General features: G+C 35.6%; 2 protein-coding genes across 2 annotated transcripts; one reads left to right on the top strand and one right to left on the bottom strand.

Moving 5' to 3' along the window:
• Nucleotides 1-296: 296 nt before the first annotated feature.
• LOC138308408 (tubulin epsilon chain-like) lies at nucleotides 297-27,577 on the bottom strand. Its single transcript, XM_069249388.1, has 12 exons — nucleotides 27,432-27,577; nucleotides 25,985-26,058; nucleotides 23,919-24,038; nucleotides 17,931-18,046; nucleotides 17,671-17,792; nucleotides 11,711-11,777; nucleotides 9,186-9,306; nucleotides 8,616-8,818; nucleotides 6,825-6,965; nucleotides 4,390-4,530; nucleotides 2,900-3,074; nucleotides 297-864 (listed from the first exon to the last, which is right to left on the bottom strand). Exons 1-12 carry the CDS (start codon nucleotides 27,454-27,456, stop codon nucleotides 706-708), a joined length of 1,464 nt encoding a protein of 487 aa, XP_069105489.1. The 5' UTR covers nucleotides 27,457-27,577; the 3' UTR covers nucleotides 297-705.
• On the top strand, nucleotides 12,039-17,338 carry LOC138308409 (tripartite motif-containing protein 2-like). Its single transcript, XM_069249389.1, has one exon. The coding sequence runs from the start codon at nucleotides 12,256-12,258 to the stop codon at nucleotides 13,639-13,641; it is 1,386 nt and encodes a 461-aa protein (XP_069105490.1). The 5' UTR covers nucleotides 12,039-12,255; the 3' UTR covers nucleotides 13,642-17,338.
• Nucleotides 27,578-27,940: the final 363 nt, after the last annotated feature.

Genomic DNA, 27,940 nt, shown 5'->3' on the forward strand with positions numbered 1-27,940 from the left:
ACATGATTATTGAACTTTTCATTTCTTATTTCTGCAAAATTTGTAAGCCGGTAAAGAATGAAAATCTTAAGAACCTGAAGTTTTGTCAAATTTGCATTACAAGAAATGATTGTTATCTTGATTTGAAAGTTGTCGTTAAACTGTGACTAACCTAAACTCTTTTTGAACAACTAGGCCCTGGGTGACAATGGTTCTCCTCATAGATCTTATATGTCAATGTGTATATTTAATTGAAATTTGAAAAATGAAAGAAATGATAAATGGACAAAGCAGCTTATTTCAATAAATTGTGTTTAATACATACATTATAAAATCCTTTAGAAACATATAAAAAATATAAAACAAATGTATAACAAATATGAACACTACATAATGAATTGTGTTGAAATTGTCAATAGTATATCATAATGTAAAATCTTTCCCCTTGATATTTGTGTATATTAAAATGTAAAGTCATTTCTGTTTCTGTGTTAAAATCTGTCTGCTAGGGGGGGTGGGGTGGACACAGAAACAGATGATGTTCTGTCTGCTAGGGGGGGTAAAAAAAAACAGACGATGGGGGACACAGAAACAGACGATGTTCTGTCTGCAATGGGGGACACAGAAACACATGTTTAAAGCCCTATAGTCACAATCTTAAGATGATTATTATACTACAAGTTAAAGGTAAGCTAGCTATATAGGTGACCTTTAGCCTTCTGAGCGTCACGTCATGACCTGTAACCTTGGTTCTGTGGGTGGTGGATTTCCCAGTTGTCTTTCTAAGTCTGCGTATTCTGTGATGATAGAGTTGAGACAATCCAGGCTGTCAGTGAAGTCAGATATCTCCATACCGTCCACATGTGTGTAATGGTGTATGTGTGCCTGAAATACATAGAAATATCATACTTTACATGTATGCAATGGTGTATGTGTGTCTGAAATACATAGAAATATCATACTTCACATGTGCGTAATGGTGTACATGTGTCTAAAATACTCCACATGTGTGTAATGGTGTACATGTGTCTAAAATACTCCACATGTGTGTAATGGTGTACATGTGTCTGAAATATTCCACATGTGTGTAATGGTGTATGTGTGTCTGAAATACTCCACATGTGTGTAATGGTATACATGTGTCTGAAATACTCCACATGTGTGTAATTGTGCATGTGTGTCTGTTATACACAGAAACACCATCATACTAATCTTCCACCTAATGCCCTGATGTCAAAATCTGCTGCTGTTTACTACATTTCCCAAATTTTCAAACATAATTTGGGAGAATTTGTAACATGAATTCTCACCAAGTTGTACATTTTTGAAAGACAAAAAAAACAAAAACTTAGACAATGCGTCTTTCTGTATTTCAGCTTAATTACATGTACTTTCTGTTTATAAAGACCACTCAAGGGACAGTGAAACCTGTCTATAAAGACCACCCTAAGACAGTCAAACCTGTCTATAAAGACCACCCAGGGGAGAGCCAAACCTGTCTATAAAGACCACCAAGGGGACAATCAAACCTGTCTATAAAGACCACCCAATGGGACAGTCAAACCTGTCTATAAAGACCGCCCAAGGGGACAGTCAAACCTGTCTATAAAGACCACCCAAGGGGACAGTCAAACCTGTCTATAAAGACCACCCAAGGGGACAGTCAAACCTGTCTATAAAGACCACCCAAGGGACAGTCAAACCTGTCTATAAAGACCACCAAGGGACAGTCAAACCTGTCTATAAAGAACACCCAGGGGAAAGTCAAACCTGTCTATAAAGAACACTCAGGGGACAGTCAAACCTGTCTATAAAGAACACTCAGGGGACAGTCAAACCTGTCTATAAAGACCACCAAGGGACAGTCAAACCTGTCTATAAAGACCACCCAAGGGGACAGTCAAACCTGTCTATAAACACCGCCCAAGGGGACAGTCAAACCTGTCTATAAAGAACACCCAGGAGACAGTCAAACCTATCTATAAACACCACCCAAGGGGACAGTCAAACCTGTCTATAAAGACCACCCAGGAGACAGTCAAACCTATCTATAAACACCACCCTAGGGACAGTCAAACCTATCTATAAAGACCACCCAGGGGACAGTCAAACCTGTCTATAAAGACCACCCAGGGGACAGTCAAACCTATCTATGAAGGCCACCAAGGGGACAGTCAAACCTGTCTATATAGACCACACAAGGGACAGTCAAACCAGCCTATAAAGACCACCAAAGGGGACAGTTAAACCTGTCTATAAAGGCTTCACAAGGGACAGTCCAACCTGTCTCTACAGACCACCCAGGGGACAGTCAAACCTGTCTTTAAAGGCTACACAAGGGGACAGTCAAACCTGTCTATAAAGAACACCCAGGGGACAGTCAAAACTGTCTATAAAGACCACCAAGGGAACAGTCAAACCTGTTTACAAAGACTTCCCAAGGGACAGTAAAACCTGTCTATAAAGGCTACACAAGGGACAGCCAAACCTGTCTATTAAGACCACCCAGGGGACAGTCAAAACCTGTTTATAAAGACCACCAAAGGAACAGTCAAACCTGTCTATAAAGGCTTCTAAAGGGACAGTAAAACCTGTCTATAAAGGCTACACAAGGGACAGCCAAACCTGTCTATACAGACCACCCAAGGGACAGTCAAACCTGTCTATAAAGACCACCGAGGGACAGTCAAGCCTGTCTATAAAGACCACCCAAGGGACAGAAGAAAATGTCTATATAGCCAGGTGGACTTTATACAGAGGTTACATTGTTTTGGTCATTTGGGACCCCAAAAATGGTTGTATTATTAGGAGATGGTCATTATACATAGGTGGTCAATAAGGCAGATTTCACTGTACAAGTTCTTCTAGCTAACTTCATGATACAAAATGCTACATATGCCTGTATAAGTTGAGAACTGACCTTGCGTTTGTAGAGCTTGACAAACCTGTCCTTGAGGTCAGTGAATGTGTGATGGACACAGGTGTTGTTGGCCAAAGTGAGGAGGGAGTAAGGCTGTCCTACAGGCGCAACAGAACACAGACCAGTCTTCCAGCCTTCCTGGTTCCAGTGGATAAACTGGAGATTCGGCTTCAACCTGAAATAACAGAGAGATCAAAGGTCAGGCAACATGTAATTATACTACTGCATTAGCAGCCTGGTCCAGTGCATTTTTTTCATCTCCCCTATTACAAGCAGAGAGGAAGGTGGAGCATTTCAACTTTCTATTGTAGAAGAATATTGTTTACCACAATCTAATGAAACTTCCCACATCTTTAAAACTATAAGTTCATTAAAATCTATTTATGAACCATACAAACATTTACCCTGTACCTAGATGATACAAACATTTACCCCATACCTAGAAGATACAAACATTTACCTCATACCTAGATGATACAAACATTTACCCTGTACCTAGAAGATACAAACATTTACCCCGTACCTAGAAGATACAAACATTTACCCCGTACCTAGAAGATACCAACATTTACCCCGTACCTAGACGATACAAACATTTACCCTGTACCTAGACAATACAAACATTTACCCTGTACCTAGAAGATACACATTACCCTGTACCTAGACTATACAAACATTTACCCCATACCTAGAAGATACAAACATTTACCCCATACCTAGACAATACAAACATTTACCCCGTACCTAGAAGATACAAACATTTACCCTGTACCTAGACAATACAAACATTTACCCCGTACCTAGAAGATACAAACATTTACCCTGTACCTAGACGATACAAACATTTACCCCGTACCTAGAAGATACAAACATTTACCCTGTACCTAGAAGATACAAACATTTATCCCATACCTAGAAGATACAAACATTTACCCCGTACCTAGAAGATACAAACATTTACCCCGTACCTAGAAGATACAAACATTTACCCCATACCTAGACAATACAAACATTTACCCTGTACCTAGAAGATACAAACATTTACCCTGTACCTAGAAGATACAAACATTTACCCCGTACCTAGAAGATACAAACATTTACCCTGTACCTAGACAATACAAACATTTACCCTGTACCTAGACGATACAAACATTTACCCTGTACCTAGACGATACAAACATTTACCCCGTACCTAGAAGATACAAACATTTACCCTGTATCTAGAAGATACAAACATTTACCCTGTACCTAGATACAAACATTTACCCTGTACCTAGACAATACAAACATTTACCCCGTACCTAGAAGATACCAACATTTACCCCGTACCTAGACGATACAAACATTTACCCTGTACCTAGACGATACAAACATTTACCCTGTATCTAGAAGATACAAACATTTACCCTGTACCTAGACGATACAAACATTTACCCTGTACCCAGACAATACAAACATTTACCCTGTACCCAGACAATACAAACATTTACCTGTCAATATTTCTTCTAACATCGGATATCTCCACATTACCACGCACCATTAATGCACAAGCTAAGTACAGGCTATGCTTCGGGTCACTACGCAACAGTTGATGGTCCTTGGAGAAAGCGTCAGAAAACATCTGATCGAGTCTTAAATAGAGAAATTGTCATAAAACATCCGATCAAGTCTTAAATAGAGAAAACGTCATAAAACATATGATCAAGTTTTAAATAGAGAAATCGTCTCTGATCAAGTCTTAGATAGAGAAATCGTCATAAAACATCCCATCAAGTTTTAAACCGAGAAATCGTCAATAAATATCCGATCAAGTCTTAAATAGAGAAATTGTCATAAAATATCCGATCAAATCTTAAATAGAGAAATTGTCATAAAACATCTGATCAAGTCTTAAATAGAGAAATTGTCATAAAACGTCTGATCAAATCTTAAATAGAGAAATTGTCATAAAACATCTGATCAAATCTTAAATAGAGAAATCTTAATAAAACATGCAATCGAGAATTTTAATGTACTCTTAGACTGAGTTGTCCCTTTAATAGAGAGATCGTCCTAAAACATCCGATCAAGTCTTAAATAGAGAAATCGTCATAAAACATCTGATCAAGTCGAATGGAATGATAGAGGAATTCAGGAATATATCAGATATCATTTATAAATTACAATGAACTAGAGCTATAACAGTAATCATAAATTTAAGGGACAATTCAACGACGCTAATTCTGTTACATAACTACGAAGCAAGATACAGTGGAACTTGGTTGATACGAAATCGGATAATTGGAAAACCCGGCTTAATACGAAGTTCTTTGCCGGTCCCGGCCGAATTCGCTCTTTATCTTTGTTGAAACAACTCGGGTAATTCGTATTCGGAAAACTAGAAGAACCCGGATAATACGAAGTAAAGTTTGGATCCGAATGACAAATATCATACATAAAATGTTCTTATAACTCGAAATGACATTTTTTGGACAACGAGATCGCCAAAAATGCCGACTTCTTTTTCATAAATCTGCCTTAGAACGGCATTTCAAAATATATGTCTCCGTTTTATTGTTATAATTTTGCAACAACCATCGGCAATTTTGACATCTCTCTTGTTCACATTGTTTTACGAAATGGAACTAGCCTATATATACCAAGTAAAGAAATCGTCGTAGACATGAAAACTCGCTTAATTCGAACATTCGGATAACTCGAAGTTTTATCTTGGTCCCTTCGAGTTCGTATTAACCGAGTTCCACTGTATGACATAAACATATTGTTCTCTTTTCCTTATGAAACATTTAACAAGAAATATTGACAACTTCCACGACACTGTCAAGTATTTTGATTGATCCTGTTAAAATTCCAAATCGTTGATTAATACGATTAAGCAGGTACATTTGTATGTAACGTATATGCTGTACCCATAACCGAGCCAAAGTCATGTACGTTAATTAAATGTAATCCATAACCACTGAAGTGTTGGTGAAAATATATTTAGACAAGAACATACACCTATTAACGTAAACGCTCTACTGTAAGAGTGATTTGAGTAGTTCTAGACAAAAATTTCTTTACTACACTGGCAAGGGCCAGGGTTCTACATACAAGACGTCCGACCACAATGTGTAATGGTGGACAGCAAGCAAGTTTGAACATTTCACATACATTTCACTACAGTGGGCTTTTCTGGCATATCACAGTAAAACCAACTTATCCAACTTATTTTCATTAGAACTGGTTTGTTTCCGACATACAAGACGTATATGCAAATTTTAATGTACTCTTAGACTGAGTTGTCCCTTTAAAGGTTTAATGGACCTGAATTGCTCATCTGCTATCTGGTAATCGTGGTGCATACTGTAGACATAAGAGAGTCAGTAAAATTTCTATGTATGACCCAGGTAATATCAGGTGTCTAGCTGTCTTGGTTTTTAACATTGTTTGAAGTTGCTTGAATGAAGGTCAAGGTGAATCAGTTAAACAAACTTAGTTATCCTTTCTCCTAGCATGTCACAGGCCCATGGCAATATCAGGTCTCTAGGCCTCTTGGTTATTAATAAGAATTAAGTAACATTTCATGATTTTAGCCAATTTGACTCCTGTGACCTTGAATTAGTCAAACTGGGTTAGAAATATTAGTTTATATAAATCGTATAAGCTAATATTTCTAACCCAGTTTGACTCATATTCTTTAAATATTGACCAAATAATACTCATAAATGTGTTTTTCCTATATAAACTATTGTTAATTTGACCTCCTTCCCAGGGTATATTCTCAGACCCCACGGCCAGGAAATTCAAAACTGTTGTAACGGGCTTACCTTTCAATCTATGAAGATCTCAGTATTTGATTCACTTGACACTTTGTCTTACGTAACAGCTATATCTACAGGATTCAAAACTGCCCATAAATAATTAAACATGTGACAAGACAAACCTTCTAGGAGGTAGCTTTACATCTGCAATGGCGTAGAGCGGTGATTGGCTGGATACCAGGTAGTGTAACCGTGGAAAAGGCACCAAATTCATGGTGATCTCATTCAAATCAACATTTAACGAGCCTTCAAATCTGGCAGAGCTGAAAAATCAAATCAGTTTCACAAACTAGAGAGATATTGAAATATATCATGGTTATTTTTATTTCTGATTATTTTAATGTCACTAGAACAAATCTTTTCTCTATATACATAATCCATAGATAGCTATTCCGAATTTGCATATTACAGAGTTATCTGCACTTGCGGGTAGGTATTGATTGTGACGTCATGTGTTTGCGAGTGTAACGTCATACGTTTCGGGAAAACAATGTGAATTGTGCTCACAAGATAATGACGTAACAATGGATACCTACTTGTAAGGGAGCTAACTCTGTAATATGCAAAGACGGAATATGATGGGAGTATGACAGAACACAATACATGCATTGTAAAGAAAATTACATACTTCAAGTTATGTAGACATTTGAATGTTATTTCATGCTTCAGATTACTTCCTGAATGTTTTGTTCGAAGTTTGGCCATTTATGACGGTGGTTTGTTTTATTTAAGTTCTAATTACATTTTATTATCATCCTTAAATAAAGTTTTATTATTTTTATTATTTACTGTTAATGTTGAGGCATCTGTAGGAGAAATAAAAAGTTTATACAAGGATGCGCTCTATGATTTCTAAAAGAAAAAATTCACAATAATAAGTCAAAAATGATCAAATTTTCACAGTTGCTTAATTTATGTATATTTCGCATGATTATCATAATAACTATAGATGTATATCAGGGAAATACTAAATATGTCAAAATCAACAATTTAATCACTTAATAACCAGTTTTAAAATTTGACGGATTTGGGGGCCAAAAATAACCCAAACCATACATAGTCTAAATCCTTTACCAAAGTTACATCAATTGCAGGTCAAGGTCATTTAGTTTAACAAACCTGAAAGCCTAGCATGGTCAGTTGTTATATGCCAACCACATGAAATGTTCATTATTTCCTCGCTAAACTGGACTAGAAGGTAAAACATACTTCTACCAGGTAATTAAATTAGATTTAATAGATTTGATATTGATGATAAACTTTGATTAGCCTAATTACCATTGGATCAGTTCGGCCACAAAGATCCTCACACGACCCTGTACAAAAGATTTTAGCCTTAATTTGACCTTTGAGACTTTGAAGGAATGTCAAGGTCATTTATATAAACAAACCTGGTAGCCCTTCATCTCAGAATGCTACAGGCCCAATATCTGGCTTATAGGCCTCTTTGTTATGGACAAGATGCTGTTCAAAGATTTTAGCCTATTGAACTCCTGTAACTTTGAATGAAGTTGAAGGTCGATCATTGGAACAAACTGAAAAGCCCCACATCTTACATGTACTACATCGTGTCTCTGGGCTTCTTCGTTTTTGAGAAGAAGTCGTGTAAGGAAAAAGTGAAAAATGGAATGACCATGAAAGTGTAAGGCTTCCAAAATATGATATTGGGATCATTGTTCCTTGTTACCATGACAACAAATATAGCGCGGTCGTTGAGCATGACGTACTGCGTCAGACAACAAAGCAGCGAAACGATTCTCACTATTATCATAGATTACACAGGAAATCTTGTATACGTTTGGTGTTGTAACCTCATCTTAGGCCATCGATCGGTATATATTTTCTGATGTTATTAATGTTTTAAAGAAACCTTAATGTTTTGCTCCGGCAAGGTAGTGGGCCTTTAAATATACCTGGTCATGTTCAGAAGCAGGTTAGCTACAATGTTGTTCATGCTGTCAAACGGCCGTTCGTCTACTTTGGAGGTAACACTCCCCTCCCCTGTTGTTATGGCACTTCCAGCCTTCATGCTCTCAGACAGGCCAGAGAAGGTTTTTTTACCAGTTTTTTGGGACGGCACAGACTTTCCGACTTTGTTAACGATGTCCATGAGGGCCTGAAATCAAACTTATTACAGTCAAACGACTATAGGCGACAAATACTAAAATATGTTAAAAACGACACCTAGAGACAAAACATGTAAGGGTCTTTATGGCAAATAGTCACATTTTCATTGCAGTCTGATTAGGTAACCAGACTAATGGGAAAACGTATTAAGATGATCATCTGTTAGCTACTTTATCACCAAAATCATTACCTGAGTGTAAATCCTGTGTCTTGATCGCGATCAAATCTGGTTCATATTGTACTGTGTTTTGTTTGCGATCAAATCTGGTTCATATTGTACTGTGTTTTGATCGTGATCAAATCTGGTTCATATTGTACTGTGTTTTGATCCTGATCAAATCTAGTTTATATTGTACCTGGTTTTCCACTGGTAAAACACAGTCAGCCTTCTCAGTCAACTCTCTCATCGCCAACACACTGTTGTAAGGGGAGGTAATCACATCGTCTTCTGCTGATGGGTAAACTGCTGTGACAAACCTACAAATAGTAATATATAAGTGTTATAAGGGGAGGTAATCACATCGTCTTCTGCTGACTAAGAACAAAACTCTGTATTGATTAGGAATCTTTAATCCCACATAATGTATGGAAATAAATTAGCATTTTCAAAATGACAGGCGATGGTGATTACACTGTTACAGTGTAGCCAGTTATGTTTATTTTTTCACTCTTCTACAGGAAAATTGTCTCCTCTAAACACAAAGCAGGTCATTTTGATTGGCCACGACAAAAATTACATGATGGAGCCAGTCTGAACCCATCAGTTACAATTTGAATACAAACGTATTTATTCCAATAACAACCATATACATGTACAGAGGACGTACTCCACATAAGCAAATAACGGTTATTTGAATATTTCAGTTATTTGCATAAAATTCTGCGGCCCCCGATTTTTTCCTTCTTTATCTTTGTTTTTCAACTCCCTGTATTTGCAGACTTTTACATGACCTCCGGTTATTTGAATGAAATATTTGGGAAATTCTAAAAATAAAATCAAATTAAAATATTTTTCAATTTTGCAATATATTTTTAGCGAAATTCGCTGATATATGTTTCAAGATACTTCGCTTTTACTAGAAATCATCATGGTGACAGATTAATGTTATTGTATGGCTTGTTATTTTATGCATGAATCCAGAAACATATATACATAGAGATTGGAAACTCCTTCTTTGTCTATGTTGACAGGCAGAGGGACCTCCAGTTTATAGGCATTTTCCCTTGGCTAACTACTTCTAAGTATATTCTTTTAAACATGATATTTTTGCATCAACACAAAGTTTAAACATTATATCATGGCTTGATCTGATCAGTTTTCCCAATTGATGTTATTTAATATGATTTTTGAAAGTATGAAAATGAGCAATTTTACCTGGTTTTTCGAAAATCCGGCATTCAAAACCGGAAGTGCATTTTGTTTTATTAATATATACGTTAAAATATTATTTTTTCTTTCCAAAATCGTACTCACACCATCTGAAAATTACTTAACTTTTATAACATATTAAAGTTATTCTGATGTATTTAACTATTAAAGAGTTTATCTAAAAGCCCCTAGGGACATACAGAGGTACATCTGCCTATCGTAAAAATGGCGAAGTTGCCAATCTCTATGTATATATGTTTCTGATGAATCTGCAAAGGTATTCGACGCTGTTACGATTTACATCAGCAACGGTTGATCATTACTTTAGTATAATCACTATACTCTGTATAGTATATTATGTTTTCACCCAAAGAAAAATTACCGATTTGATTCAGGCACCTCCAGTACTTTGTTATTTTCAATTTTTTAATATCTTTTGTTTAGGCTAGGTCTGGCGTGATCAGACTTAATGATAAGTTCCTAAATTTTAGTATTTAAGAAAATAGAATACAGTAACTCATGTAGTCTGAAATATTCTGTATAGAATTAAGAAATAGGTGATCAGTAGCAGCCAACAAGGAATGAATGGTCCCAATCGTCTCAACAATAAGTGAATTGTGTTTATTTAAGTATCTCATTTACACAAAAATACATATAAAATCATTTATATTGCTTTAGGTGCATGTATAATCGGTACTTAATTCCATATAGGGCATAGCGTAGGATTTTTTTCAGGACACAATTAATCATTTTTTATATATTCTTACCTTGAATAAGAATAGGAAGCTCAAACTTTTCAATTGCAGTAATGGTGTAAATTAAGTACCATATTTGTGTGTGTAGTGCACAGGTATGTTTTTCAGTTTTATTTTGGAAAAATAAATCACATTTTTTTTTTCAATTTTTGCATCTTCATCCAAAATGTTTTGCATATCCTTCAAACACTCTTCAAGAACAAAATCAAACAGCTCCATTGTTTATCAATGCTTAAAACAACCTTCAATCATCAGGTCAATAAAATTAACTGGTGAGATGAGTTTGACACAATGATTGACACTTTATTTACATAGTAACAGGCCTAGTTACACTTGTAAATAGGCGGTGAGACTATCTTTTCAATGATGTTTTTACAATCTAATAGACCTAATTAATCGTAACAGTTGTAACTGCAGAAAAATACTAATCTGTCTCTACTATGTACTTGATATAGCAAAAAAATACTATTCCTCGTTGGTGGAGCACCTTTAAGGGTTGATATCACCATTTAAATTTGTTAAGGTGTATAAAAAAGTTGTTTGCATACTGTGAGTCCATGAATATTGTAGAATTTTTTTTTCCACAAATCCACAAATTCAAAAAACACTTATACAAGACTACTTTACAAAATAAAACATGTAAGTCGGAAACCAATTTTTCACTTTCTTTCTCCTTTCATATATTTTAATCTTTGTTTTCGCTTCAATTTTCTTCTTAAACAAAACAATAAGTATGGAAATGCATACAGTAATATACCTATATATATCTGGGTATTCCTCTTCCAACAGGTTCAAAATGAAAGTACCCACCCCAGAACCAGTACCTGCAAACAAACAAAATAACAATTTCCAGTTTTAAATATCAAATCCAATAATTACGAATACAAAAATAAATATTTCAAATGAAAAGCAATAAAACCACACACATAAATAACACGGCAAGCTTACATTTTAGAAAATAACGTGTCATAAAATTACCCCTGATAGGCCTCTACAGGTGAGTCAAATTCATGCGAACTCTTTAGTCATGTGTGGCTGTTATAAAAACCTCCCCACATATTGCATACACATTAGTGTTTTCTTGATAAAAACGTCGTACTTTCTCATTTTGTTATAAGAATGGCTGCCACGTCAATGAATTTTAATTTCTATGGCGATACTATGGCATCATTTCGATTCAACAATCACTTTTCTTATTTTGAAATGACAACGATCGGTTGGAGGTAATCGTAAAAGTGTCACTTCCTGCTCGGTGATAAACAAACGTTTTGACGCTAGAAAGAGAAATAAGAACTACATACAATGGATAGGCCTAACAGAGCAGTGTCAGCGATGAGTTTGCGTTCTCAGATCAAAGAAAACTATTTAACTTGCGCCATCTGTTTTAATCCGTTTGACAAACCCAAAGCTTTACCGTGTATTCATACGTTTTGTCTGGATTGTTTAAGAGACTTCGTCACAAGTCGAGGATACGAGAGTACCGGTAATTTCCCGTGTCCCGTCTGTCGGGAGGATACATCGCTGCCATCAGAGGGGGTAAAGGGGTTCCCGGACAATTATTACATCACAAGTCTAAAAGACACTGTTGAAAAGCCATCGAGACCCGCCCCTCCCCGCCCAAAGGACGATCCCATGGGGTTTGCTTCCCCTTACAACACTGCCCCTGTGGGCCAAACGATTAGCTCGCCGACCATCGTAGAAGGAAACTGGGGAAAGGTAAACGTTCCCTCTAACTGTCCCGAGGGGCTTTATCCGAGCGTGCCAGAATCTGTGACGGTTCCCGACCCCCAGCCCCCACCCTATGATCAGTCTGGGTTGCCTTGCACTGCAGGCATGCTGCTCAAATTTGGAAAATGGGCTCCAACGATTAATGACTTTCAGAAACCGTACGGGTTAGCAGTTGGCAAAAATGGAGAGTTCATAGTGACAGACAGAGGCACAGAGTTTTCTAATCGTGTGTTAGTCTTCTCTAAATCTGGGGATCTTCTATCCAGGTTTGTGTGTCCAGGGCAACATACAAAAGCTGCCAGCGTTGCTGTCACGCACGGCAATAACATTATGGTTGCTATCAACAACTCGCCAGGAAATGCAATTATGCAAGAATACAACTTTGATGGGAGAATGTTGAAATCTTATGGAGACTTCTATCGCCATGATAAACCTAGTGGTATTGCGATTTCCTCCAAAAATCATGTCGCTGTAACCAATCTTGAAACACATAATGTACTGCTCTTCACAGACCAGCGCAAGTTTTCAACAAAATTTGGCTGGAAGGGCTCAGGTGACAATCATTTCATGTTTCCTCAATTTGTCACTTTTAATAATAAAGACTACATCATTGTGAGTGACTCTGGAAATGACTGCATCAAAGTGTTTGATTCTATTGGAAACTTCAAACGGAAGTTTGGAGAGTCTGGTAGTGCCTCAGGGTGTTTGTCGATGCCGATGGGAATAGCAGTTGATGATAGAAACAACATTATCGTAGCAGACGCAGGGAATTTCCGTGTGGAGATCTTCACGTCTAAAGGGCAGCATATCCGTACACTGGTGAAGGACACCGACCTGATCAGCACAGATGTAAAACCTTTAAATGTGGCTGTTACTAAAGGCAACAATATTGCTGTGTTATACAGTGGACCACAGTTTGCTGAAGTGAGAGTGTACGCCTGGGGCGGTAGTGTTGTGTGAGAGTGTACACCTGGGGCAGTAGTGGTGTTGTATAGAATCTGCTGAAGTTTCTAGTCACATATAATTAGTATGTCATCTCCATTAGTTACCATTATGTTTTTATTCTCTCTGAGTGTTGAATTAATTCAATAAAAACGTGATTGGCAAAGCTTTTAGTATCATATAATTTTTGATGGTCCACAGGGTCTGCAGATGTCGACTTTCTCAGATAAAATGGGGTGCCTTAAAATTATTAGGAAAACTGTCACAGTGGTTCTTTTCATTTTCAATGCTTAAAACTGATATGGATATAAATGCAAACCCTGGTCCCTACTTATCAGCTGCTAGTGCCTTTTTGCCTTAAATGGGACAATTATTCAAGATTTACAGAAAATATTGATTTTTTTTTTCATTCAGTAAGTATAATGTTACCAAGCCAGGTAACTGTGAGATGACACTTGTGTGTTATTTATGTTCCACAGGAAAGTGCTGATTATTGCAAATTCATATACTATAAGCAATTTAATTATTAGTAATTGTGAACATGCTTGCCTGTCCAATATATATATTCAGATGTAAAAGCAATGCATGCATCACAATTGAAATAATTCTAGGATAATTTTGACAATATATTATGTGTTCAATTGTTGTATGTAGGATTACTGACAGTTTAATTTACTGTTGTGTTGTGATGTAGAAATCGCTTAATAAAATAAAATAATGAAATTTCATTCAAAAATGATGCCAATATCCTTTTCTGTACAACCCTAACCAATAGACTTATCTTATTTAGAGCTGTCATCGTTACAAACGATATCGATGTATTGACGATTCTCATCTTCCGATACAATATCGATTCCTATTTTGCGAAATTGATAGACTGACTGAAATTGTAGTTGATGACCTTCCTATGACCTATATCCCCTAGTAACGTTAAAATTTCAAATACCAACGAATTGTGTATTATTTTTTACAGTGTACCAACTGTATATATATTGTAAGGACTTCCGGATCATTTTTTTTAACTCAATGAATTTTTCACAATTACCACAATTTATATATGAAATACTCGGCAATAGTTCTCAAGTGACATGCGTTGTTTTCGTTTATAGAACTGATTATGTAACTTTCACAAAACAACCGTTCCGGATTTCATTTTTTCCATCAACAACACCATTGTTTCGATATATATCGATACATCGTGATATTTTCCTTTCAATATATCAATAATTAACATTTATATCAATGACACCTTTAGATCTATTATAAATCAACAAAATTTAAAACCGTGAATTTGTCTCTGTATGATTTCTGTTGTAAATTAATTAATGGCCTACCAATTGCAACTTGGTGCAATTACTGTGTAAAATTTAAATGTCAGCCCAAAGACCCTATTCAGCATGATCCCTTCAATTTCTAAACCGCTGTGTGCGCTTATTTTGTCGAATACGGTATGCATCATCTTTGCTAGAAATTACAATGGCTTGAAATTTTGTTGCGATAATTATAATATTCTGCTAAATATGTAATAAACATGGTTACAAGAAATCGTGGGAACCTATATATATATAAGCTACAAAAATATAACTGTTATAAATATAATTTGTTGTACACATCTTACAGGAACCTTATAATACAGTTATAACCAATTATATGCTCAATGATTATGATATTGTTGTGTGTTATATGTGAACATAATTTACAGGTCAACTGTCAGGGTTTTTGCCAGCTGTTTTGGGAAAAGGACCCCAAGCAAAAATTGGGAAATTATCATCAGTGTTTTTCAAAAATTGGCAAAATATTATCAGCATTATTTTGCCAAAATTTCATCACTATTTTGTTGAAATAATATCAAAATTGAGAAATTAATTAACAAAGAAGTTTAGCAGTTTCCTTAAAGGATAGTATAATATTCTTCAATATTCATTCTACATTAATTTCATTTTACTGATGTCATGGGTATAATATAAGACACCATATTTGGTGTTAATTTAATTTCACTGCATTTGAGAAAATATTGACTGAATTTTGGAAAATACATTGCTATTTTTCAATTTGGAATGGGTACTTCTACCGGACTCAATGCCGTATTTGCATATTACAAAGTTATCTGCCCTTGCGGGTAGGTATTGATTGTGACGTCATGTGTTTGCGAGCGTAACGTCATACTTTTCGGAGAAAACGGTATAAATTGCGCTCACAAAATAATGAAGTAACAATCGATACCTACCTGCAAGGGCAGACAACTCTGTAATATGCAAATACGGTATAAAGGCCTGGCTAAAACCCTGACTGTCAAACTATTGACCAGTCAATAATCTCCGAGGATTTGTATATTTGTTACAATTTTCAAGTAATTTCCTGTAAAAACAGTTGAAAAAACTTAATGTACATAAAATAAAGTAAGGTAACGATAATTATAATAACTGTTGATTGGCTTTGCTCCGTCCATTAATACATTACCAGTAATGATTTAGTGTTGTGTACCGTTTTGGTAATTGTTTTATGTGTGGACCAGAGTTACTTCCCTTATCCTAATTACTGTATAAAACATATATGTAAGTTTAATCAATGTAAGTTACTTCCCTTATCCTAACTACTGTATAAAACACATATGTAAGTTTAATTAATGTAATCAGATTTCCATACAGCTACAATGAGCTAGTGAGAATCGGATACATTCTAGTCTTAGTTTGTTTAAGTGCCTTATTAGTATGTATAAAATTGTATCAGTTATGTTAATTAAAAGATAAAAACATGTTATCATTTTGTGTTGAAATGATACAAATTTCTATACACTTGAAAATTATGCAGATTTTTACCATTGATATATCTTTATGAGAAATAACACATTTCGTGAATTGCGTTCTTGAAAATGTTTTTTTTCTTTCTTTCACTAGTACTAATTTCAATTTAAAACAAAGCCTATTTTATGCTGTGTTTTTAGCTCACCTGTCCCGAAGGTAGAGGTAAATATTCAAATTCCTTCAGAAAAGAAACAATGAACCTGTATTCAGAACATTATTTGGCATTACAAAGGTGAGCGATACAGGCCCTCTGGGCCTCTTGTTTGGTATCAATATACATAGTATCTGCAATTGACAAAGGTTTATATGACATGACTGAAAATTATCTTATTTACACCAGACTTTTTATCACAGATAACTAGGGGATGTACATCCTTCAGAGTTATCCCCCTTTGTCACACTGTTATAACGGTATAATTATCACAGACAATTTGGGGATGTACATCATTCAGAGTTATTCCCCCTTTGTCACACTGATATAATGGTATAATTTAAATTATCACAGATAACTAGGGGATGTACATCCTTCAGAGTTATCCCCCCTTTGTCACACTGTTATAACTGTATAATAATCACAGACGATTTGGGGATGTACATCCTTCAGAGTTATCCCCCCTTTGTCACACTGTTATAATGGTATAATTATCACAGACAATTTGGGGATGTACATCCTTCAGAGTTATTCCCCCTTTGTCACACTGTTATAACTGTATAATTATCACAGATACCTAGGGGATGTTATCTACCAGGTACATTTTTGTTTCCTTACAATTCTTCTCCAATCAACATTATGTTTTAAATAGGAATTCCACATGAAGCTTTCCACATTTGATGTTTCTATTTCATTTTATTATCTCTTAATTTAAAAAAAAATCCTTGTTTTTGTTGTTAATAAATATTTTTTGATTAAATGTTAAAGTCTTTCATGTTTTTGTTTTTATATGGATTCTTAATTTTAAGGGAAATTCATCCTGGATATTCCAGGGGTTACTATCTAACATATCCAATCGGTATTGGATGGGCATCACACTCTGTAAATTTTCGTGGTAGTCTTTATAGGCCTATCATTGATATAGGTATCTAAGCCATTATAATAACACTAATGACATCAAATGACATCAAATATTACAAAGTCACTAGTGACATCAAATATTACATATGGCATTTCTGTCAATAGAGTTTATACAGAATCTATTGTATAGGGGTATAACAGTGTATTGTACTTGATGTCTGGGACTCTCACCTCCTCCCATTGAATGGAGAACAAAGAAACACTGAAGACAATCACAAAACTCTGCAGCTCGCCTTATGACATCAGTCAGCTTCTCTCGGTACTGGCTACCATACATCTTGTGTCCTACAGCCCTGATAATAAAACGTGTAGAATGGTGTCAATAGAAGTTACTGTTGATGTACATCAGTGTAATAGTTTCTAGGTTTCTGGAGATGTGAATGAATGGACAAGTTCTGAAAATCCATATAATATGTAAAGAAGGATCTTACCAGTTGTTACCTGCCCCTGACACATCTGTGATGAGTTGCTGGAAGTCGAATACCTCTTTAAGTGGACCCTTCATCATCTCATTGACCACACCCTCCTCCATATCCACCAACACAGCCTACAACAGATCTTAGATACAGCCTACAGCAGATCTTAGATACAGCCTTAAAAAGATCTTAGATACAGCGTACAACAAATCTTAGATACAGCCTAAAACAGCATAGATCTTGGATACAGCCTAAAACAGCACAGATCTTAGATACAGCCTACAACAGCACAGATCTTAGATACAGCTTACAACAGCACAGATCTTAGATACAGCCTACAACAGCACAGATCTTAGATACAGCCTACAACAGCACAGATCTTAGATACAGCTTAAAACAGCACAAATCTTAGATACAGCCTAAAACAGCACAGATCTTAGATACAGCCTACAACAGCACAGATCTTAGATACAGCCTAAAACAGCATAGATCTTGGATACAGCCTAAAACAGCACAGATCTTGGATACAGCCTAAAACAGCACAGATCTTAGATACAGCCTAAAACAGCACAGATCTTAGATACAGCCTAAAACAGCACAGATCTTAGATACAGACTAAAACAGCACAGATCTTAGATACAGACTACAACAGCACAGATCTTAAATACAGCCTACAACAGCACAGATCTTAGATACAGACTAAAACAGCACAGATCGTAGATACAGACTAAAACAGCACAGATCTTAGATACAGACTAAAACAGCACAGATCTTAGATACAGACTAAAACAGCACAGGTCTTAGAAACAGACTAAAACAGCACAGGTCTTAGATACAGACTAAAACAGCACAGATCTTAGATACAGTCTAATACAGCAAAGATCTTAGATACAGACTAAAACAGCACAGATCGTAGATACAGACTAAAACAGCACAGATCTTGGATACAGCCTAAAACAGCACAGATCTTAGATACAGAATAAAACAGCACAGATCTTAGATACAGCCTACAACAGCACAGATCTTAAATACAGCCTACAACAGCACAGATCTTAGATACAGAATAAAACAGCACAGATCGTAGATACAGACTAAAACAGCACAGATCTTAGATACAGTCTAAAACAGCACAGATCTTAGATACAGACTAAAACAGCACAGGTCTTAGATACAGACTAAAACAGCACAGGTCTTAGAAACAGACTAAAACAGCACAGGTCTTAGATACAGACTAAAACAGCACAGATCTTAGATACAGTCAAATACAGCACAGATCTTAGATACAGACTAAAACAGCACAGATCGTAGATACAGACTAAAACAGCACAGGTCTTAGATACAGACTAAAACAGCACAGATCTTAGATACAGCCTACAACAGCACAGATCTTAGATACAGAATAAAACAACACAGATCGTAGATACAGACTAAAACAGCACAGATCTTAGATACAGTCTAAAACAGCACAGATCTTAGATACAGACTAAAACAGCAAAGATCTTAGATACAGAATAAAACAGCATAGATCTTGGATACAGCCTACAACAGCACAGATCTTGGATACAGACTAAAACAGCACAGATCTTAGATACAGCCTAAAACAGCACAGATCTTAGATACAGCCTACAACAGCACAGATCTTAGATACAGACTAAAACAGCACAGATCTTAGATACAGACTAAAACAGCACAGATCTTAGATACAGACTAAAACAGCACAGGTCTTAGAAACAGACTAAAACAGCACAGGTCTTAGATACAGACTAAAACAGCACAGATCTTAGATACAGTCTAATACAGCACAGATCTTAGATACAGACTAAAACAGCACAGATCGTAGATACAGACTAAAACAGCACAGGTCTTAGATACAGACTAAAACAGCACAGATCTTAGATACAGCCTACAACAGCACAGATCTTAGATACAGAATAAAACAGCACAGATCGTAGATACAGACTAAAACAGCACAGATCTTAGATACAGTCTAAAACAGCACAGATCTTAGATACAGACTAAAACAGCACAGATCTTAGATACAGTCTAAAACAGCACAGGTCTTAGATACAGACTAAAACAGCACAGATTTTAGATACAGCTTAAAACAGCACAAATCTTAGATACAGACTAAAACAGCACAGATCTTAGATACAGACTAAAACAGCACAGATCTTAGATACAGACTAAAACAGCACAGATCTTAGATACAGCCTAAAACAGCACAGATCTTAGATACAGCTTAAAACAGCACAAATCTTAGATACAGCCTAAAACAGCACAAATCTTAGATACAGCACAGAACATAGATAAACAGCAAAGATCTAAGATACAGCCTATAACAGCAAAGATCTTTGATACAGTCTAAAACAGCACAGATCTTAGATACAGCTTAAAACAGCACAAATCTTAGTTACAGCCTAAAACAGCACAAATCTTAGATACAGCCTAAAACAGCACAGATCTTAGATACAGCACAGAACATAGATAAACAGCAAAGATCTAAGATACAGCCTACAACAGCAAAGATCTTAGATACAGCCTACAACAGATCTTAGATACAGCCTACAACAGATCTTAGATACAGACTAAAACAGCACAGATCTTAGATACAGTCTAAAACAGCACAGATCTTAGATACAGACTAAAACAGCACAGATCTTAGATACAGACTAAAACAGCACAGGTCTTAGAAACAGACTAAAACAGCACAGGTCTTAGATACAGACTAAAACAGCACAGATCTTAGATACAGTCTAATACAGCAAAGATCTTAGATACAGCCTACAACAGCACAGATCTTAAATACAGCCTACAACAGCACAGATCTTAGATACAGAATAAAACAGCACAGATCGTAGATACAGACTAAAACAGCACAGATCTTAGATACAGTCTAAAACAGCACAGATCTTAGATACAGACTAAAACAGCACAGATCTTAGATACAGACTAAAACAGCACATGTCTTAGATACAGACTAAAACAGCACAGATCTTAGATACAGCCTACAACAGCACAGATCTTAGATACAGCCTAAAACAGCACAGATCTTAGATACAGCTTAAAACAGCACAAATCTTAGATACAGCCTAAAACAGCACAGATCTTAGATACAGAATAAAACAGCATAGATCTTGGATACAGCCTACAACAGCACAGATCTTGGATACAGCCTAAAACAGCACAGATCTTAGATACAGCCTAAAACAGCACAGATCTTAGATACAGCCTACAACAGCACAGATCTTAGATACAGACTAAAACAGCACAGATCTTAGACACAGACTAAAACAGCACAGGTCTTAGATACAGACTAAAACAGCACAGGTCTTAGAAACAGACTAAAACAGCACAGGTCTTAGATACAGACTAAAACAGCACAGATCTTAGATACAGTCTAATACAGCACAGATCTTAGATACAGACTAAAACAGCACAGATCGTAGATACAGACTAAAACAGCACAGGTCTTAGATACAGACTAAAACAGCACAGATCTTAGATACAGCCTACAACAGCACAGATCTTAGATACAGAATAAAACAGCACAGATCGTAGATACAGACTAAAACAGCACAGATCTTAGATACAGTCTAAAACAGCACAGATCTTAGATACAGACTAAAACAGCACAGATCTTAGATACAGTCTAAAACAGCACAGGTCTTAGATACAGACTAAAACAGCACAGATTTTAGATACAGCTTAAAACAGCACAAATCTTAGATACAGACTAAAACAGCACAGATCTTAGATACAGACTAAAACAGCACAGATCTTAGATACAGTCTAAAACAGCACAGATCTTAGATACAGCTTAAAACAGCACAAATCTTAGATACAGCCTAAAACAGCACAAATCTTAGATACAGCACAGAACATAGATAAACAGCAAAGATCTAAGATACAGCCTATAACAGCAAAGATCTTTGATACAGTCTAAAACAGCACAGATCTTAGATACAGCTTAAAACAGCACAAATCTTAGATACAGCCTAAAACAGCACAAATCTTAGATACAGCCTAAAACAGCACATATCTTAGATACAGCACAGAACATAGATAAACAGCAAAGATCTAAGATACAGCCTACAACAGCAAAGATCTTTGATACAGCCTACAACAGATCTTAGATACAGCCTACAATAGCACAGATCTTAGATAAAGCCTATAACAGCAAAGATCTTGGATACAGCCTAAAACAGCACAGATCTTAGATACAGCCTACAACAGCACAAATCTTAGATACAGACTAAAAATAAGATCTTAGATACATCTTAACAGCAATTATACATTTGAATAATTGAATTAATTACCATAAGTTATGAAATCATTTAAATTAAAATACTCTGCCTGTGAGTTAATCAATTGTAAGAGTTATTTGCCCTATCTGTGAGTTAATTATAAAAGTTATGTATCCTGCAAGTGAGTCAATTTTAAAAGTTATATATCCTGTCTGTGAGTTAATTGTAAGAGATATGTACCCTGCCTGTGAGTTAATTGTTAGTTATGTATCCTTCCTTTGAGTTAATTGTTAGTTATGCACCCTTCTTTTGAGTTAATTGTTAGTTATGCACCCTTCCTTTGAGTTAATTGTTAGTTATGCACCCTTCCTTTGAGTTAATTGTTAGTTATGTGTCCTGTCTGTGAGTTAATTGTTAGTTATGTATCCTGTCTGTGAGTTAATTGTTAGTTATGTATCCTGTCTGTGAGTTAATTGTTAGTTATGTATCCTGTCTGTGAGTTAATTGTTAGTTATGTATCCTGTCTGTGAGTTAATTGTTAGTTATGCACCCTTCCTTTGAGTTAATTGTTAGTTATGTGTCCTTCCTGAGTTAATTGTTAGTTATGTTCTTTGAGTTAATTGTTAGTTATGTATCCTTCCTTTGAGTTAATTGTTAGTTATGCACCCTTCCTTTGAGTTAATTGTTAGTTATGTGTCCTGTCTGTGAGTTAATTGTTAGTTATGTGTCCTGTCTGTGAGTTAATTGTTAGTTATGTATCCTGTCTGTGAGTTAATTGTTAGTTATGTATCCTGTCTGTGAGTTAATTGTTAGTTATGCACCCTTCTGTTTGAGTTAATTGTTAGTTATGCACCCTTCCTTTGAGTTAATTGTTAGTTATGTGTCCTGTCTGTGAGTTAATTGTTAGTTATGTATCCTGTCTGTGAGTTAAATTGTTAGTTATGCACCCTTCCTTTGAGTTAATTGTTAGTTATGTGTCCTGGCTGTGAGTTAATTGTTAGTTATGTATCCTGTCTGTGAGTTAATTGTTAGTTATGCACCCTTCCTTTGAGTTAATTGTTGTTATGTATCCTTCCTTTGAGTTAATTGTTAGTTATGCACCCTTCCTTTGAGTTAATTGTTAGTTATGCACCCTTCCTTTGAGTTAATTGTTAGTTATGTATCCTTCCTTTGAGTTAATTGTTAGTTATGCACCCTTCTTTTGAGTTAATTGGCTTGAGTTAATTGTTAGTTATGCACCCTTCCTTTGAGTTAATTGTTAGTAATGCACCCTTCCTTTGAGTTAATTGTTAGTTATGCACCCTTCCTTTGAGTTAATTGTTAGTTATGCACCCTTCCTTTGAGTTAATTGTTAGTTATGCACCCTTCCTTTGAGTTAATTGTTAGTTATGCACCCTTCCTTTGAGTTAATTGTTAGTTATGTATCCTTCCTTTGAGTTAATTGTTAGTTATGCACCCTTCCTTTGAGTTAATTGTTAGTTATGTATCCTTCCTTTGAGTTAATTGTTAGTTATGCACCCTTCCTTTGAGTTAATTGTTAGTTATGTATCCTTCCTTTGAGTTAATTGTTAGTTATGTATCCTTCCTTTGAGTTAATTGTTAGTTATGCACCCTTCCTTTGAGTTAATTGTTAGTTATGTACCCTTCATTTAAGTTAATTGTTAGTTATGTATCCTTCCTTTGAGTTAATTGCTAGAGATATGTACCCTGGCTGTGAGTTATATATCCTGCCTTTGAGTTAATCATAAGAGTTATGTACCCTGGCTTTGAGTGACTTGATCTTGCCTCGTCCTGTCCCGAGTGGAATGTCGGCTGGATCATCATAGCGAGAATCCACATTTCTAAAAAAGCTTCCAACAGATTCATCATATACTCCACTCTGAAACAGTAATTACAGGTAAACATAAATTATCTTTACTGCTAAACACCAATTACTATACTGGTAAACATCAATTATGTATATGGGTAAACATCAATTACGTATACGAGTAAACATCAATTACGTATACGAGTAAACATCAATTACTATACTGGTAAACATCAATTACACATACACTTCAGATAAACATTAATTACGTATACATGTACAGGTAAACATCAATTACATATACGGGTAAACATCAATTACGTATACGGGTAAACATCAAATATGTATACAGGTAAAAATCAATTACTTAAAGTGAATAGTCGGGCAAAGAAAACCAGTCTAAATGCGTTCATTGGCCTTCCAAAAGTTCTCACATATTAATACGACGGTCAAGTTCTGCTTAGTTTCCCAGTTCTGACCATTAAAGTAAAGAAAAGTTGAAAGCATCGAAAGCGAGGCTGCGTGGGAATGTAACCACGGACATAGTGAGCCGGGAGGACGTTTTAGAATTTCCATACTTTAAATTAATTTCTTCGTACGCAGACAGATTTTGACGAGAGATTTTATTTTTCCATTTCATAAGAAGTTATACTGGATACATTCACACCATTTTTACCGACTTTAGCCATCCTTGCCCGACTGTTCAATTTAAACAGGTAAACAAAAATTAATATCATAATGGTAAAACTTTGTTTATCAAATAACTGGCCTGTCCACCCAATGGCCATGTCATACGCCATACGGCCATGTCATAAATATCGTAAGACATGTGTGTAATAAAGGCTCTTTGCATATCAAATTATTGAACTTGTTTGATAAATTTTATGTCACATAGCCACTCATGTAAGAAACTCTATGTATATGCTGTCATTAACTCTTTTAAACATGTAATTTCACATTTCAAAACATTATAAAATTGAAGAGTACATTTTTGGCCTTTAACTGTAATATGCAATTTTTCAAAAGATAAAAATTTTGTACTGATATAGATTTTTAATCTCTACTAGAAAGAGTCTTTTTTTTGTATTTATTTTATGTATTTATTTTATTTTTCCAAGTTTTATCAAATAGAGTTATAAAACATATAAACAACATACAACTTTCATTCCTAACACATTTATACATGTATTGGGTTTTACATTGGGAGGTATTCATTTGATATCAATTGTATTGCCAAAAGAGGAGTAGACGGCTATATAGCTTAATTTGTTATGCATTATAATACATAAGTAATTCCCTCCACTAATTAATAGTACATATTTTTTATCGTATAACACCCATATACATTTATAGACTAAGTTATACGCACAGACTCATTACATGACTTGTAAATTACATACATACACTCTCATTTTCATACAACCATACATACTTACACATAGGACACCTGCACGTGACAATAACAAACAAATATAGAAGAAAGAGTTGAAAAAATAGAGAGAAAAAAAAAGTGGGGGGGTGCAGTTTGGAAAATAGGGAATTAGGGAAAGGTGAGTACAAAGAGAGGGGAGAGGGGGTTAAAAAAACGAAAGAGGGGTGAGGGGGTGGGGGTGAGGAGAGGGGGGTCCTAGGAGCGAAAGTTGATGCTGGGCTAGCGAGAGCAATATTTTAAAGATTTTAGGATAATTATTGGTATATATATCTTGATAACTTTAATCAGCTAGCTGTACCAGAGTCATCAATTTTATCCATTCAGATTTAAAAATCTGCAGCTCTTGTTCACCTTGGCTATTAGACATATAGTTTTAAATATTATAGTATTCCTTGATTTCCGTGACTGCTACATATGAATTTTATCTTTTGTGGAGACTTCTTCACTTATATATATAGTACTTATAAAATGAGAATTACAATACGTACGAAAGAGTCAAATGTGTAGGAGAGTAACAGTATATTTTAATACCCCTGAGGCTATATTATATATAAACCTGACAATTAAGATACCAGACATTGTATACCTTGTTGACAGCAGCGTGTTCTCGTAGAGCTAAGTCCCAAAACCTACAGCCTATCTGGTTTCCACACTGCCCAACTACAACAGAAAAACACCGACACTGGAAGGATTTCTTAAAATTCACTAAAAGTGAAGAACAGTTAATCATCAGATGGATGTCAGTGTCTGATTTTTGTCATAAATATTTTCATGTATATACAATTCTCCTTTAACACACATACATATAAGGCTGAGTAAAATAATACTTTTGTGTTTCTGGTAACAGAAGGCACTGCTGGGTAAGAAGGTTTTTTGATTTTTTTTTAATTCTCTTCATCATATTTTTTTCTTGCCAAAAAAACCTAAAATAGCCTTTCAAAGAGTAATACAAACTAACAGACCACGCATTTCATGTCAGTAATACAAATTAACTGACCATGCATTTCATGCCTTTAAGTAAGTAATACAAACCATAGGATTACGACCATCCTCAATACTCCAGGGGTTCCGATCACTTTCGATCTCTACACCCCTGGACTATCTCATAGGGAAATTGAAGGCAGCTCAGCGGAAAACATTTAATCAATCGCAGACTAGCAAAGTTTTCCTTTATACTAAAGTATTGGGGATACCTTGGGTATCTGTGTGCGTTGGATAGGTAGTTGACAAATCTCGCCAGTCTTGAATCCAGCACCAGCCAGTAAACACCCGTATTACGTTATGTACTAGCTACTGTTGTAGCGGAAAAGATATCCCCTTCCGACTGAACTGGTTTTTTTTTTTAAAGTCAGTCAGAAGGTGATATCTTTTCCGCTTAATCAGTAGCTATGACTTTGTATGACTGATGTATGTTTATCGGGCTGGGCACAATTAATATTCCCTGCATATGAGTAATCCATAAGTTACCGGCCCAAATGAGGAATTCTGTGCAAGAAAAATGCATGAAGCTGTTTTAAACTTTTTCATCAATAAAGGGCGTAATACTTTTGACATGGCACCATTACTAACATAACTTAGTACATTATTAATCAAAATGGGACAAACTTCATTGTCTCAGTTTTGGTAAAAGTCACAAACTAAACCACATCCATAGTTTACAATAGTGCTAAAAATAGAACACATGTAAAACTCATTCAACCATTAAATTTGCACTGAATTTCCCTGATGGTGATAGACCTTCACTGTAACTGTTACTCAAATGGGTAATTGTTACCCGAATGCAGGGTTGTGCCCAATCTGTTTATATGCCTGTACTCGCCAAGAGCCACAGTTCCTGTTGAGTATTCTTTCATTATCAGTGACCGTGTAGTTTCATGTGTGCCATTGCATGATGTTTTCAACAATAGTCAAATCTAGCTATATAGCCAAATTTAGCGGTGCTACAGGACCTGACTGTCCAGAAACACGTATCATAATTGATATAAAGCCGCTTTTTTCTCTAGAGCATGCCAATGTATACAGCAATGACTTACCTTGGATAACTATTGACTGTGTCATTCTTTTACGTGTATGTAAACCTTAACACTTAGTATAAATTAACAAACACGGGTGTGTAAACAAATATCTCCATCACTTTGTCGTCCATGATAGTATATCGCCTACGTCAATAAGACGCTTTGATTTACTGCGGAACGAAGTGTCTATGGTAAACGCAAAAAAGAAGACGAAAATATGTGTTGGAGGGGATTTCATGTACGCCGTCCCCGTTCCCGTACCAAATGATTTATAAGTCTCATATACGCCCTTGCCCAATACCCGTAGAAGAAATTGAAGAAATATGGTGGTTTTTTCAACGATTTCTTGATAATTAAACAAGCTACAATAATAATTTTATTACGGTAAGATTTGAAATTAAATTTTAAATCTACTATTTACACATAGTTAAGTAAAGATACGATTCAGAAGTGTGTGAATCTGATATAAATTTACTGGATGAAAATAAAAACAAGTTATTATTCTGTGTGTAAAAGCACTACAACAG

This window comes from Argopecten irradians, chromosome 15, assembly GCF_041381155.1.
Source record: "Argopecten irradians isolate NY chromosome 15, Ai_NY, whole genome shotgun sequence".
Classification (NCBI taxonomy): Eukaryota; Metazoa; Mollusca; class Bivalvia; order Pectinida; family Pectinidae; genus Argopecten; species Argopecten irradians.